The sequence below is a fragment of the Rhodnius prolixus genome, unplaced genomic scaffold (genome assembly GCF_049639745.1).
Source record: "Rhodnius prolixus isolate KJV_2025 unplaced genomic scaffold, Rpr scaffold_3, whole genome shotgun sequence".
Lineage (NCBI taxonomy): Eukaryota > Metazoa > Arthropoda > Insecta > Hemiptera > Reduviidae > Rhodnius > Rhodnius prolixus.
Genome location: NW_027411603.1, coordinates 14921426 through 14935926, shown reverse-complemented (window position 1 = coordinate 14935926; position 14501 = coordinate 14921426). Strand labels below are relative to the sequence as shown.

The following is a 14501-nucleotide window of genomic DNA, read 5'->3' as shown; positions in this document are numbered from 1 at the left end:
GTATGCGCAGCAGAATCAGAATCAGAAAGTACAAAGTATTTCAAACCATTCTGTTTGACTCACATCAGTAATAGTTGGGCATATTCTCTACATCATCTACGCAGCCGATTCCACTGCCAGAATCTAACCAATCCTAATCAAAGATACGGCGGTCCTTCTTTTCTCATTGATTCTTCTCCCTATTTTATCTTATTACAGGAACACTTTGAGTTCCCCAGAAATTGGACGAACAAATGGCAAATTAAACTTAACTAATCCCAATGTGAACTGATTACAATTTCCGTTTTTTCAAATAAATAAACCTGTTGACCTCTACATCAAATTCTTGTGAATGTTTTATTTGAGATTTGCCAGTTTTGTTTTTTGTGCCATTTAGTTGTTACAAGAAAGGACAATTCTACTCGAACTAATCAGCTTTCTTTTTAATCCCGATTTGAAATCCCAGTAAGAGGTAGAGAAAATCTTCTAGAGAAAAGATTTTTAAAAAACTTAAATCCTCTGCACAAACGTAAAGAAAACCGTTCTGAGACAAGTAACCACCCACCACTCCTCAGTGGAGAGGAGTTTTTGCATTTTAAAAAGAATTCAGAGGACATTAATCAAGACAAGGTGCTCCCAGTTCTGCTCTGTCTCCTCTCTCCGAAAAAGTCCTCCCTCCTACGCAATTCTAAACCTTGACAGACACACCCCAAGCTAGTCGTTTCTTTCTCCAGTTTTTCCCCACATTTTCTCTTCTTCTCTTGCTAGTTGTAATTGTGAACTCTGTTCCTAAATTCATACGCATGGAATTATTAAAACGCTAACCTTATTCCAAATATATTTACTACTTTGAAACGATTTTTGTCTGTAAGCATTGTTTAAATTGTTTGATTAATTATCATTGCAACTTTGCAATTAACTTTGAATATTTGCAAATCCTCTAGATTTAACTCCTTTATGTATTGTACCTGAGGTTACTTTGATTTGTTGTATTTCTTTTGCTACTGTAGAGGAAAAAACGTGTCAATATCAATTAATTGCCAAAAATTTAAAATTAAATAAATTTTAAGTGATAAGTTTGGGAAGGGTATAAATTGGGAATTTGGGAACTAGCAAATGCGTAAAGATAGTTAGGTAGTCGCTAATAGATATCGTGGTAAGGACTTCGATTGTTTTTGAGTGTTTTTTTTTTTCAAGTATTCCTATGGGAGCCTCAAGAAGGTTTGGTTTTTTTGTGTTAAACTTAGAGGAGTTAAATTACACGACTTAGAGGAGTTAAATTACAAGACCAGGTTTATTAAAAATGTTGCAACCAGACCAACCAATCACTTGTTAAATATTGGTAATCACAAGTTACAAGAAGAAACAGATCGAAAAATTCCTCATTTATTAGATCACTCTAACAGAAAAGATCCCATTTTGAAGAGTTGTTATCGAACTCCAAATTTACAATAGTTCAAAAAGTTCTCTGTTATCGAAAAAATGTTTTAGGTCTGTATAAGTTTTTTGCCCTTAACAATACTAACATTATGAGCAAATAAAAATAAACTAAAGCGATTTTTTTTTTTTTTTTCATTGGCTTCCGCCATACAGCCAGCATCGTCTAGGTGCTTATCACTAGAATATCACTCACTCTCCATTCTTACCTACAAATACATTAGCTTCACACGTTCATCCCTCTACCATATACAACTATTTACATAAACCTTACAACTAATGGATGGAACAGCACTCTGTGCTCCTGCCATCCTTATAGCTTAACCAAAATTAAAATCACGTAATCCTTCTCTAAGCATTTTCTTCCATTCTGTCTAATTCGGCTATAGCTTTTAAATACATTTATATTTCATTGCTAGCTCTGCTATCGACTTAAGCACATAAATGTTGGTGGAGATTATAATGTCTTCGTAGCGAAATGGTGCATCTAAATACCTGTATATATCGTCAAACATTCGTTTCCTTTCTACCACATAACGTGGACATATCATTATTACATGTTTGAAATCCTCCTCCTCATTGCAATCTACGCAAAGAGGAGAGGACCTTTTGTTGATCCTGTGTAGATACGATCCGCACACCGCGTGGTTCGCTCTCAGCCTGCTTATTGTCGTAACAACCCATTTATTAGTGAGAGTTCCCTTAAACCATGGTTGTCTAGGTAACTGATCTGCCATAGTTTTATAGAATCTACCTTTATCACCATTATTGTAATCTGTCTGCCATTTTTGTAGTGCTGCTTTTGCAATTATACCCTTGATATCGGTGTGTGGTAATTTATAATTAGCCATTTCCCCACTATTGGTGGCTTCCTTTGCAAGTGTATCAACAATTTCATTCTCTTTTATATTAAAGCGATTTCATCAAGTAATTAATTAGTAATAATTTTTCTTAGCAATGTTAAAAAAAATCCTTAAGGAAAATTTTTCTCAATGTAAATTTACATATTAATTACTATGGGAGAAAACCGTCATTACACATACATATGTTAAATGTATGCAAATTATGAAATAAAGCGAACGTAGTAATAGATTATAAAATTTTATTAACATTTTTGTAGTATGCAGTTTGACTTGAATTTCAGTACAAAAGTAAATAAAAATAAAAAAAAAGAGCGGAGTTGAAGCACATGTAAGGTTGTAAACTTGGGAAATAAAGAGCAGTACATCTTAAACAACCTAGCAAATATTGCAGGAACTTATATTACTGGACCTTGTAGTAAAGTGCACAACTTAAAATGAAAACTTTTTTTTTCTATGTATTTCAATAGAAACAATAAGAACGTACCAACCTGCAGGTCAGCACTCTAATCAAAATTCCTTTTCTAAATGTTCATACTGTTTTATTTTATTTTCTTTTTTAGTAATTAATGCTCTTCCGCCAAGCCAAATATTAATCAACAACATGCGGGTGTCGCATTTATTAAACTCTTGCTAATACCGTGGCAAGGTCTGGGTCACTGTAAAAATGATCCAACAACTCTGTCCAATTCTTTTAGACGAATGGAAATCTTCGTGAGTAGAGGCATGGATTGCAAAATGAATACATCATCATTCGTGAAGACTTGCTTTCAATTTAACAATGGGAAAACTCGAAAACTGAGGGATTTGAACCATCCTCTCAACTATCAACTTTTCCCAAATCTAATGAAATTTGTTTGGAAGAGGTTTTGTGTGAAATGAAGAGGTGTTAGTAGCCGCAGATGGGTAATTTGAACACCTTTTAGAATTGCATTGCAGTGATGGAGTTCTATACATTGGGTAACTGTACTGTTGGAGAGAAAGATTGGTTTAATTGGGTTCTGCGCAGTATCTGAAGGTTCAAATTAACAAAACATTTTCGAGCATTACCATTGAGGAGTCACATTACTAAGGGTTCTACTCCCCCAAAACATTCCTCGAGAAACGCCCACAAACGAATTTTTCTAGTATAAAAGTAATAAATTTATCTGTATGTAATGTGTACGATATATGACATTTACGGTAAAGGGTGGGAGCCATTTTTTTCTAAGGGTTTTTTGTTTTTTATTCGCTGCGGATATATTCTCTCTCTCACACACACTTCTATTTGTAAAAACAAATTTTTTGTACTCAGAAAAAAAAATTAAAATTTAAAATCTGCTTAAATACGATCCATTTTCTTACTTTCTTTTTGTTTGTATGATCTTTTGAGGCCATGGGCAATATATGTTAGAAATTCTATTCATAAATGAGAAGTAAATAATGAAATAAAAATAAGAAAATAATATTTTGTATACAAATACAAATTTACATTTCATATATGTAGCGGCATTCATCCTCACATTAACATGTGAACCGGGGTATTCAATCCCTTACTCGGTCTAACTTCTATTAAGACGGTGGCTCCCAGAATTAACACAGCACACAGCAGGAAGTAAGAGAAAGTAACTTTATCTGCCAGGCCTAGAACTTTTCACCATCCCTCGTCCGGACGAATACAATTCTCTGCACTTGATATTCCAGGTGGCATTTCTGAAATCCTAATATAATAAACCTAAATCTAAATGTGTGCTAATGACAAATGTAAAATTGATACAAACTATAGATTGAATCCAATAAAATCTTTCATAAATACTAATCAATCCAACTATTCTTCATCCATCACTAGGTACACAGGTGCTAAAGTGCCAGAAAGTTTCATGTGCAAATATTCTCCACCTGAAGCTTGATAGACTATGATGGGTCACGTTAACTGGTTTTGGGGCGTAACATTCAATCCCTGTGCTCCCTGTGATGATGGAACACAGTACCACAATACTCACCCCCAAACTGCTCGGCTACCGTTGTGTCTTTTATAAACTACTTACTTTTGGAATATATTTTCTACCCTCTTCCGCTGTTTTTGAAAAATTAAAAAACTAATAAACAAAAGTCCTGGTTCAGCTGTGGGAAATATAACTCATAATAATAAAAATAGATCTAGTGATCCCACCTTTACGAAATTTTAATATAATTATGAGTAACAATAAATGCAATGAAACATGAATTTGTAGAAGGAATTCCCATGCTGGTAAACTATACAAGGGAAGAAATTACTTTTATCTTCCAAGTACACAATGTATAAAATAAAAAAGAATTCACTACACAGTTATGTTTAAGGTACCTACTGTAAAAGCAAGTAACTACTTGGAAAGTCTGCCATTGAAAGGACAGCAGGTTGTAAATGTTGACAGTTTATTCCTTATTATTGCACATGCAAGCGTTTGTTAGAATTATTTGTAACTCTTGCTTTCTTTGTTACTTTTGTTTTTCTTCGCGATCTTTATGTTATGACTTTCTTTTACTAGTTTTTATTTCAAAATTTGACTGCATTGTGAGAGCCATCAAGCGGCAGGTCGTCCTAGAGTGCAGAACACCATTGTTCATAACCTAGAGCTGTATGGTAGTTAGAAATTTGTTTGGCAAATAACGAGTTTCAGTTTTAAGTATCTATTTTTATAGCTAAAGTGACCGTGACCAAGAAATAGAAAACTAAAGACTGTATTAATTTACTTTCTGTAGAAAAAGGGTTGTATCTGCCATTTAATGATTTGCTCTATTCATCGATTATTCCAAACAACGTGCAGAACTTTTCAGTGAGCTCTAAAATTAACATTTAGATGTAAAACTTTGTTAATTCGCTCTTGATTGAGATGATGGCGTTGCCAGCTTCCAGCTAGAAGGGAAACTTACTTTTATTTATTTATTTCAATTTATTTTGTTATTTACAATCTGTATACATTGTATACAATCAGTAAATATGGAGAACTTACTTTTATATATTTATTTCCCCAATTCCCTTAATTTTGGGATGGTGCTAGTAATTATTTATTCATCTCACTTACCTTCATATTATGAGGGATATTACACTCATATTCCTTTTAAATTTGAATAACATGCTAAAAATGAAGTATAATACATTGAAATAAGTTTTTATCTGTAGATTTTCTTTATTATGGAAAAAATTATTCTTTGGTTTCAGCAGATCCGTTGTTGGAAGCTTTATTCAGCTGGTCACAAACTTTTCCTAGCTTTCTCGTTTAATAATGTTCTGCTTTATTTCAGGATCTTACTGCTTACAGTAATGTACAATGCCCAATATTTGTTATAAATCGCTTGCCTTCAAAGCAGAGTTAGATCCCTAACATTCTGGGTTGTGCACATCTGAGATTTTTCGCATCTGAATTAGAAAAAATTTAGCCTTTTAACATTTTCCACTGTGAGCTTTCTCTAGACTTCATGAAAAAAGAAAAAAATCCATGTAAAACTCATTAATACAGGCAGTCAAGATTAGTTTCTATTAAAAAACTATCATTCACATTTTCCTCTTTCTTTGTGCCAGTATTGTGTTGCCAATTTTGTTAATAATACAGTAATGTGCAACTATAACTAAATATAACTTATAAATCACCAACACAACATGTGTATCATTCAGACATGTAAATATTTATGTTACAGACCGTTGGAGGTATGAAGTGAGAGTACGAGTGGCAAACGTGTCCGCGTTAAGCATTCAGCATCCTGGTCAGACCCTCTTCAACTTTCTGGAAAGACAGGTACTTCATCTGGCACATATAAAAACTCTAGTCAAATCTTTTCATGCACACATTGACGCTGTGTACGTTACCAGTCTACACATGTAAATGTAATAATTTATTTGTAGTTCCTTCCTTTTCTTTGATTTGTGCAGTTGCTTGGGAATAATTTAATCATTCTACCTGATTGCAGATTATTGGGTATATTAGCTAGTGAATTTAATTTTATAGTTAGGGCTTATCTTCGATCTGGACAATACGGCGCCTCTAATTTTATTCTATGCCTCGTCCGCAGCCATCTATGGCAATCTTAGACTAGCAGTATGCTTATTTTGATTGTTTAGATGTTCAGATAGGTTTGCATATTATTGATGCTTCTTCGTAGATATTTCTGTGGCGTCTTCAAACTTAGTTTCGACTTACAATCGTCATCTTGAGAGTTCTATATTGATATTAGCTCACATTATTTCGAAAGATATATTTTTTCCAAATAATATTCAGCGAAAGTAAAAAGTTAGTTTACATCCTTGGAATGAACAATGCCAGTACAAGAATTCTTCAATAACCACACTTCTCAAAGAATTGTCAACATAAATATTTTTACCAGGAATGAATTTAAACAATCATTTGAAAGGGAAATAGCTTTGTTTCCTACCCAATTCACTTAGGCTTATTTTTATTTATTTATTTTTTGAAATTAAATTAAGGGTTATCTTAAGTGAGAACTTAAGAAAGGACTAAATTTAAGAACAAAATAGAGAAAATAGCTCTATGGGGATAAAAAGAAAAGAAAAGCGGTAACTTAAGTGGCAAACTGGAAAGAAAACTAATTTCGACCGTTACTAGGGACTAAGGATTAAGGATGCAGTGCAACAGGCGGCATCGTTATAGATCTCTTCTTAGCAAGCATCCGCCCTTTTATATAGTTCTAATTAAAAGTGACTTTTTTTTTAAATTAACGATAGTATTTCATTTAAATGCAGTTTAACTTTCAAGTTGTTCTCCTCTTGAAATAAATAAATACGTATTAATTTAATTAATAAGCTAAATTCATTGTCTTTTTTTTCCCCTTATATTTGTTTAAAATGTGGTTAAGTCCGTGATGCTGATAATATCGTTGAGTTTATTTCCGTTTGTTAAATTCCTGGCTGGTTTCGGACTTTCATGCTTCATCATATGTAGTTTATTCAGAGTCAGCAAGTGCAGTACGAGGTGGAAACAGAATTGTATACAAAATTCTCTACGCCGAACTGAATTATCTACCTCTGGTAACGGATAGAAGTCCGAAACCGATCAGAGATACAATAAATATGCATGCTTCGACGGATAAAATCATCGTTTTTTATTTATATAGATAAGATTTTATCGGCTCTTCATTTTCTCTTTAGGAAAGCGTTTCTCTCAGCAGTTGGTCATGCTGATCAGCATTCGGGAGCAATAATATGGAAGATTCTACGGTGTTTATATAAGACATTGTTGCTACCGATTTAGGCAGTCCTTTTTGTGGTCTGTGATAATATTTAATTGTTTAGGAGAACTAAATTGCTGACTTGATCATTGCAATGGAAAAAGGCTGCAGGTGTTCGTGAAGTGTTGGTTGAGTTAGTGAACTGCTGTCGTTCTAAGCTTGTTGTGGTAATTCCTGATGATCTTGACATGTCCATTCTGTGCTTCCAAGTCTTCTATCATGAGGTGGATCTGACGGTCTGTGGAGATGGTGTATTCCTGGCCCCCCTATTATGCATCCCCATGGCTGTTTTGCACCCTCAATTATTTTCATCCACTTCACTCGTTCCTGATCCGCCCATCTCAACTTCTTATTCTCCAACCCCTGATGTCTTTCTCATTACCTTCTAGGCTATTATGCAAGACCTAGCTCTCCTTATTTTCATCCCGGGCAGACTCTTAGAGATTTTTCTATCCCTATTTACAAGTTTTGTTCTACTACGATAAATTGATCTTTGATTTATTTCTCTGAGAACTGAATAAACTTTCTATTCCTCTTTTATTATTTGTTTAATACTGTATTGTTGGGAAAACCATAAATATAGTATAAAGCCAGACACCCTGCTACAGCAATATAAATTGTGGGCTATACGTGATTTGCACGCACAACTTAGCCTCTCAACAATCATGAACTTAAACAAATAAAGGATGTTTTTCAGATGGTGTTTATTTTGGAATTACCAGATTTGTAGTTCATGTAGGCGACTTCTAGATAGGATAAAATTTATTTTATCACCGATCTGATTCCATTTTAAATAAAATATGTATGCCAATTTTATTTGAAAACTATATGCCAGGTAATGGTTCTTCACGGCCCATTCTTATATTATTACTCACACACAAAAATCTTTTAACTATATTTTAATAAGGCTGGAGTTGAAATAATTTTTAATTATAGAAAATAAAGGCTGAAAAATTATATTTTAATACGCCTTATAGTATATGAAACTTGTCTCTATAAAATACTGTTTTATCAGAACAAGAAGAAGTCAAATGTTCGTACTTTCCACTACGTCTACTTATTTCTGCACCCCTTCCGAATGTAAGTATTCGCAAAGGGAATATAAATCGATCTGTGAATACTTCTGGGAACACTGACCCAACCTGTAAACTTGAACGCACTCTAATATATCAACTGATATTATAAGAAAGTCGCTGCTGTTTTCTGTTTTACTTTAAATTTTTTAATTAATTCGGACACATTCCTTATTATTAATTTATTCACATGGATAAAAAATTTAAAAAAGAAAAGTGACAAGTTTAATAAATTAATTGCTTTTAGATGCTGTATTATTCTACAGTTTTGTGTTTAATATCCATTTATAGAAGAAATTGCGACACGAATAATAATTGAAAAAGGAAATAGATCAGCCATTTTTTTAGGGATCTTGGTCTGTATCCCAGCCTAACAACACATTAGTATTTTGGCCAAATATATGAAAGTTTTAAAATATTCCATTCCTTAATTTTAAGAGAAAAACTCTATCCTCTACTGGTTTCGGTGGCAAATTACCTCCTCAATTTTTGATATATTTGACGCCCTTGTTTTATTTCTTGAAATTTTGATAAAATCGTCAGCCTCTGCCTGGCAAATTTTGTACATAATAATACAAAATACCCACAAATTTACCGTGTCTCTTTGAAAATTAGTTTTGCTGTAAAAAAAACAACAAATGTTGAGTTGTGGTAAAGTTACTAAAAGTGATAGTTGTTAAACATTGTTATTATACTTGGGATTGTAGATTGCAGTTTTGGCCAGTTTATACACTAAACTATTGTTGCAGCTGTTAAAATACAATTATGAACACAGTCTAGAGGCCAATTTGGTTAAGTGAGGTGGAAACAGTGTTGTAGTAATACAGTATAAGCCAACCATATTGCGAATGGACTTGGAAGCACTGCAGCTATTGGAAGGCTGGCCGTTTGCCCTTCACCTCTTGTTTGTGGCTTATTAATGCTTGGTTAATTAATTAATGCTATTCATTTCATTAAAATTACTTTCACAAATAATTAATCATTCATTCTGCTGTCTAATATAAACAGACAGAAGTTTAATGCGGGCATTGTTTTAGATAATATGAATTTACAACTATTCATGTTAATGCTTAGTATTAAAGGACATGGTAGAAGGCGCATTTCCCTTTGCTTGAGATGTCTAAGCGATTCCAACTTAATTAACCATATTTACTTGTAAGTACTCTCGAAAAGGGTACTCGAACGATATACTCACATTAAGACAAGTTTTGTTCTGTAAGTTGGTGGGTTGCTGTATAAGATCTTGGCACAAGAGTATGCCCTTACCTTGCGTAGTAAATGTGTTTGCTGGATAAAGGTAACGACTGTAGGCAGTTTGATAGCGATTCTCAAATAATATTAGTCATCATCGAAATATAACAGCAAATCGTTTCTTTTAATACTATTTAAAATGTTTCAAAAGAACTGTGTAATGAGTGCCAAATCAGAAGCGGAGGCTATTTTTGTGGATGAGGAAACGTTGTATTTTCGTGGCTGGTCATCTGCATCTAATTTTCTAATTTGGGAAATTTTATCGACGCCATGTTTTCTTTTCACATCCTGAGACTCCGGACTAAATGCATCCTTAACGAGCTCTTTTGCTATTCTAGAATCATTGCTCTTCAAGTTAGTTATCAATCGTAATGATTCATAGTTCGGGCGTTGGAATTCCTTGTTCCAGAAATATAACTTGGGGTTCGATATCTTTCCAGGATAACCTTCTAGTCTCTAAAAGTTATGCCAAAATAAGCTCTGCGTACTGGAATAAATAGGTGTAGATGATAAAATTAATTGACCTAGTTTCTAATATGTAGGGAGTAATCTCTCTTTAAAAACCTCAATAATGTAAGTTATGGCACCTTCCTCATCGAATTTAACTGAGCTAGGCTAGCTATTTCAACTTAGAAATTATCACTACCTGTAGCTCATTGTAGGCGTTATAACTCTCTCACGTAAGGGGTTGTTTTAGAATAGAAGACTTGCACCCTATCTAGTGAAGAGAAATAAAAAGAATATCTGACTGATTCTTCAAACAGCATTTTCGATGTTTCGATTTGACACTCGAAAGTATTAAAATTCTAATTTTTTTAAATCGCAGTTAGATATCTACAGCCCTGTTTTACTGAACTTTTGAGTAGAGCACTCTGTATTTCCTAAATTTATTAAAAAAAAATAATGAATTCAGTCTTCTAATTTGATAATAATAAATCCTCGGAGAAAATTTTTTAGAAAAACAAATACTTTAATCATGAAAATATAAACAGTAAGCGCTGACCAACTGAACATACATATGTTTCATGAAGCAAAAGTTCCTAAGTCATATGGACGAATCATAAATCAGCTGAGTTATGTTCTTTCGAAAGAAATGTGAAAGGCAAGCAGCTTCTAGTATCCGTGTATATTTTTAATACAATACTAAAATATAACTGACGAGGAATGGCAGCGTAATATCTAAAAATTTTATGGTTTCAAGTTTAGTGACGGCGAAATAGACAGTCATCATGCATTGTCGTGTAACAAATCTTTCTCCTTTACGTTCCTTACAGCCCATAGGGTCTTCGCCTTGCACTAATACTACAGGAATAATAGTGAATAACTAAACAAAAATCGTGCAATTTTAATGAGCTTCCAGGAAATTTGTGAACTATCTGTGGATATATCCAGCTGTGATGGGCACCCATTCTTCAGGAATATATCCTCTAACACTATTTTTCCACTTTTTTTGAACAACAGAATGCATGTGGCTTAAAACAATTAAGAAAACTTAGACATTCTGGCTGATGGAGTTTATTTCAATTCTCATTACAGACCTTCGACTATAGCCCAGGAAAACACGAGATAGTGATTATACATTTATACACATTTATTAACAAATAACTGAATCCAGAAAGGGGGAAGTGAACTAATCACTTCTTCAGGGATCTTAACGCCCCCTCAGGGTACCCAAAAGTCATGGACCACATTTTACAGATTTAAGCTCCTAGAAAAAGATGTTAACATCGTCTGACAGAATTCTTCGCTCCGACATATCCAAATTGTCACCATTGCCTTGACTAAACCCCTAAAAATGCGGTGTATTACATATCTGGCCTCGAATTATACTGAAGGAAACTTGTTTTCGTTTTTCCTCAAAGTGTTTAAATTGCAAAAAGTAGATTAATGCAATGGCTTCCTAATTATAGGACTATGCTGAGAGGTATCAGGAGCAAATTGGAAAGAGATGGAAGTGAAGCTTGTGTAACTTGACCCCAGCAGTTCGCACTCCAAAAAAGAGAGAGAAAAGAGAGATATCTCTATATCTAAACAGTATTTGAAAGCATACAAAAAATTGGTAACTTTCTATTGAGGAATGAAGTAAATGTCTGAATGCGATGGATGTGGATAAAGTTACTTTAAAAATAAATTATGACAAAAGAAAATATGCCGTCTATATCAAGAATTCTTTACGAGGTAAGATTAAATAAGTGTTTATGTTTGGGGATAAAAGCCCTTCTATGTGCCTTTATAAAGTTGGCCATTGGTTGTGTGCAAGTCTCTAATCGTATTCCACAAATAGATTATTACTTGAGTTGTTGGGCTTGTTCTGGGCAGAGCACTTCTTAATGCAGAGTATCGCTGGGCTGCTGTTCCGCCGAGCCACAAGGTTGATGCCTCTCTCTTATTCATGTTATATTAATGCTCTACCTCGCGGCCCTCGCCAATCTCCTCCGCCCTTACTCTACACTGAGCTCTTCTCTCTTCTGCTTGTTTGCTAGCTTAACTCTTACCTCCTTACCTTTTGCATAATGGAGCTCCTACAAACACACCCACACACACTCAAAACAAACAGTGAAAACGTGCGCATATTAAACATACATACAAAAGCTATTTCACCACAAACAATCATCTCTAAAACGGAACTACGTTGGTAGGGAGGGAAGTAGGTTGAAAGTAAAAAAAAAAAAGTTAGGGTAGAACGATATGAAAGGAGTTCAAAAAAGTATGAAAAAATTATTATCTGCCTTCCAGGAAATAATTTTCTCGTACAACTCCTCTTTTTGATTAGTTTATAATTCTAGCGAAAAATTCGTTTAAACTTATTTTGAACTTTCCGCAGAAGCTGGAGCTCCAGGTCTAAGATTTTGATAACCGCAGTGCGTTCTTTAACAGAAGGTAACCGTTAGATCAAGTGGGAATTGAATCATTCCCTCGTTCCGTTGATTTCATCTTCTTAAATAACTAACTGCCTTTTGGTATGATTTGGGGAAGGAAATTGGATTGTAGAACCAACTACTGTGACAGCTCCTCTCCAGCTTTAAACTAAAATTCACCCTCAATATCCAATAAAAGTTCCCATTTCATCTAAAGTTGTTTGCACCTCCTTTTCCAAATATTATTGTGAGCTCCTCAGAGGCTCCCTGACGACAGGCCTGTTGTGTATTGAGTTGATTTTTTTGAAAATCTAGAAGCATCCTGGGGAAGTATTGGGGTGGAACCGTCCCCCTAAAAATTAAAATAAAAAATTTCCAATTATATTCTAAAATATATGTAATTGTAATGTATCTATAATATGTATATTTTATTAAGGGAATTCCTGCTCCAAGACAAGCTTAATTGCTTAACTCTCCTAGAACTAATTACAAATAAGAATCCATCTGTTGTCTGCTTTCAAAACATAATTCTTTAATATAAAAATTGGTGATAAGTTTTGATTTTATTAGATTCTGTGAAGGTTGGCCAACAGCCCAGCAGTCTATTTCACCCTGACCCAGAAATCTGTAAACGACACCCTTTATTGGATTACCTCACCACTTCTGTTTGTTTGATTAGACTTTTGAGACCTGGGTTTGCTCCAAAAAAGTGCTGAACTCTCAGCCTTCGCATGCCATTAGCACTGACGTGAAATGTTCAATACGTGAAGTAGCAGTTCTTCTTCTTTCGATCAAACCAACACTAGCTATTCGGGCTAGACTATGCGATGGATTTATATTTTAAAGGTTATATCATCGAAAGCTGCACATTAAGGGGGGTACTACAACAACTCATCCATTAACTGTTGCGAGAAGACACCCAGCGGTGGAAATCCCTAAGTAATTCGGAAATAATTGCTCGATTCACCAAAATAGAGAAAAATCGCGAGGAAAGTAAGATGTCATGCGATGATGCGAGATGACTAAGAAAGAAGAATGTAGGTTTAGTTGAAAATTTATTTAGGTGTTCGGGCGACTTGATTAGTTCTTAATAATTAAAGATTAAATTTGTGGTCTAGCTAATAGCGAAAATTAACTTCAGTCCTTTTAAATTCGTTTATTCTCGAAAGTAAATTTAATTTAATTTAACTCATAATATCTCTTGGAGTTTAAAAAAAACTAAATCGAGTGTAATTTTAAGCGAAGCTCCTAGGCCAAGGCTATAAACTCTGAAGTAAGTTGTTGGCCTTCAAAAAGAAGTTACAAATTTATTTACTTAAAGGAATGCTAAATAGTCGGTCTAATTAATTTACTTCTGAGTTATCTTTTACAGGTGTTGCTAAACTTTGAGATACTATTAAGGCCACCAAATTAAAGTATGCATTCTAGAACTTAGAATTTATTGTGGCCTAGGAGTAAGAGTGGGAAATATTAACAAATAACTGCTCCACTGAAACTAATATTAGTTACGAAAAAATAAGTTAATTAAATTTCAGCCCACATATCCGCCCCTAGCATTCATGAGATTGGTGGCGGGACGCTTGCTAACAATAAATTATTTTTCATTTTTCACTTGTTTTTCTCAGTTTTTGGTTTACTGAAAGATATGACAATAAGTTTTTTCTTCATTGTTTTGTCTTTCTGAATTAGCATATTAGTCACAATTGACTAGAACTTGGTATAGTTGCTAATAAAAAAAATTAAATCTTACAGCGGTCATACTCCCTTGATAAGACTAAAAACTTTTTGAAAGCATGTAGTTTGATTTTCAATCCACCATTACAAAATTTATCTCTCTGAGA

The 14501-nt window shown here is 34.0% G+C and overlaps 1 protein-coding gene across 13 annotated transcripts in view; it reads left to right on the top strand.

Moving 5' to 3' along the window:
- LOC141453690 (uncharacterized) overlaps nt 1-14501 on the top strand; it is a 493018-nt gene that overhangs the window by 453562 nt on the left and 24955 nt on the right. For all 13 annotated transcript variants that reach the window (XM_074127187.1, XM_074127182.1, XM_074127180.1 and 10 more), the window contains one exon: nt 5934-6031. In XM_074127187.1, the coding sequence (XP_073983288.1) occupies nt 5934-6031 (98 nt within the window). The remainder of the gene's footprint in view (nt 1-5933; nt 6032-14501) is intronic.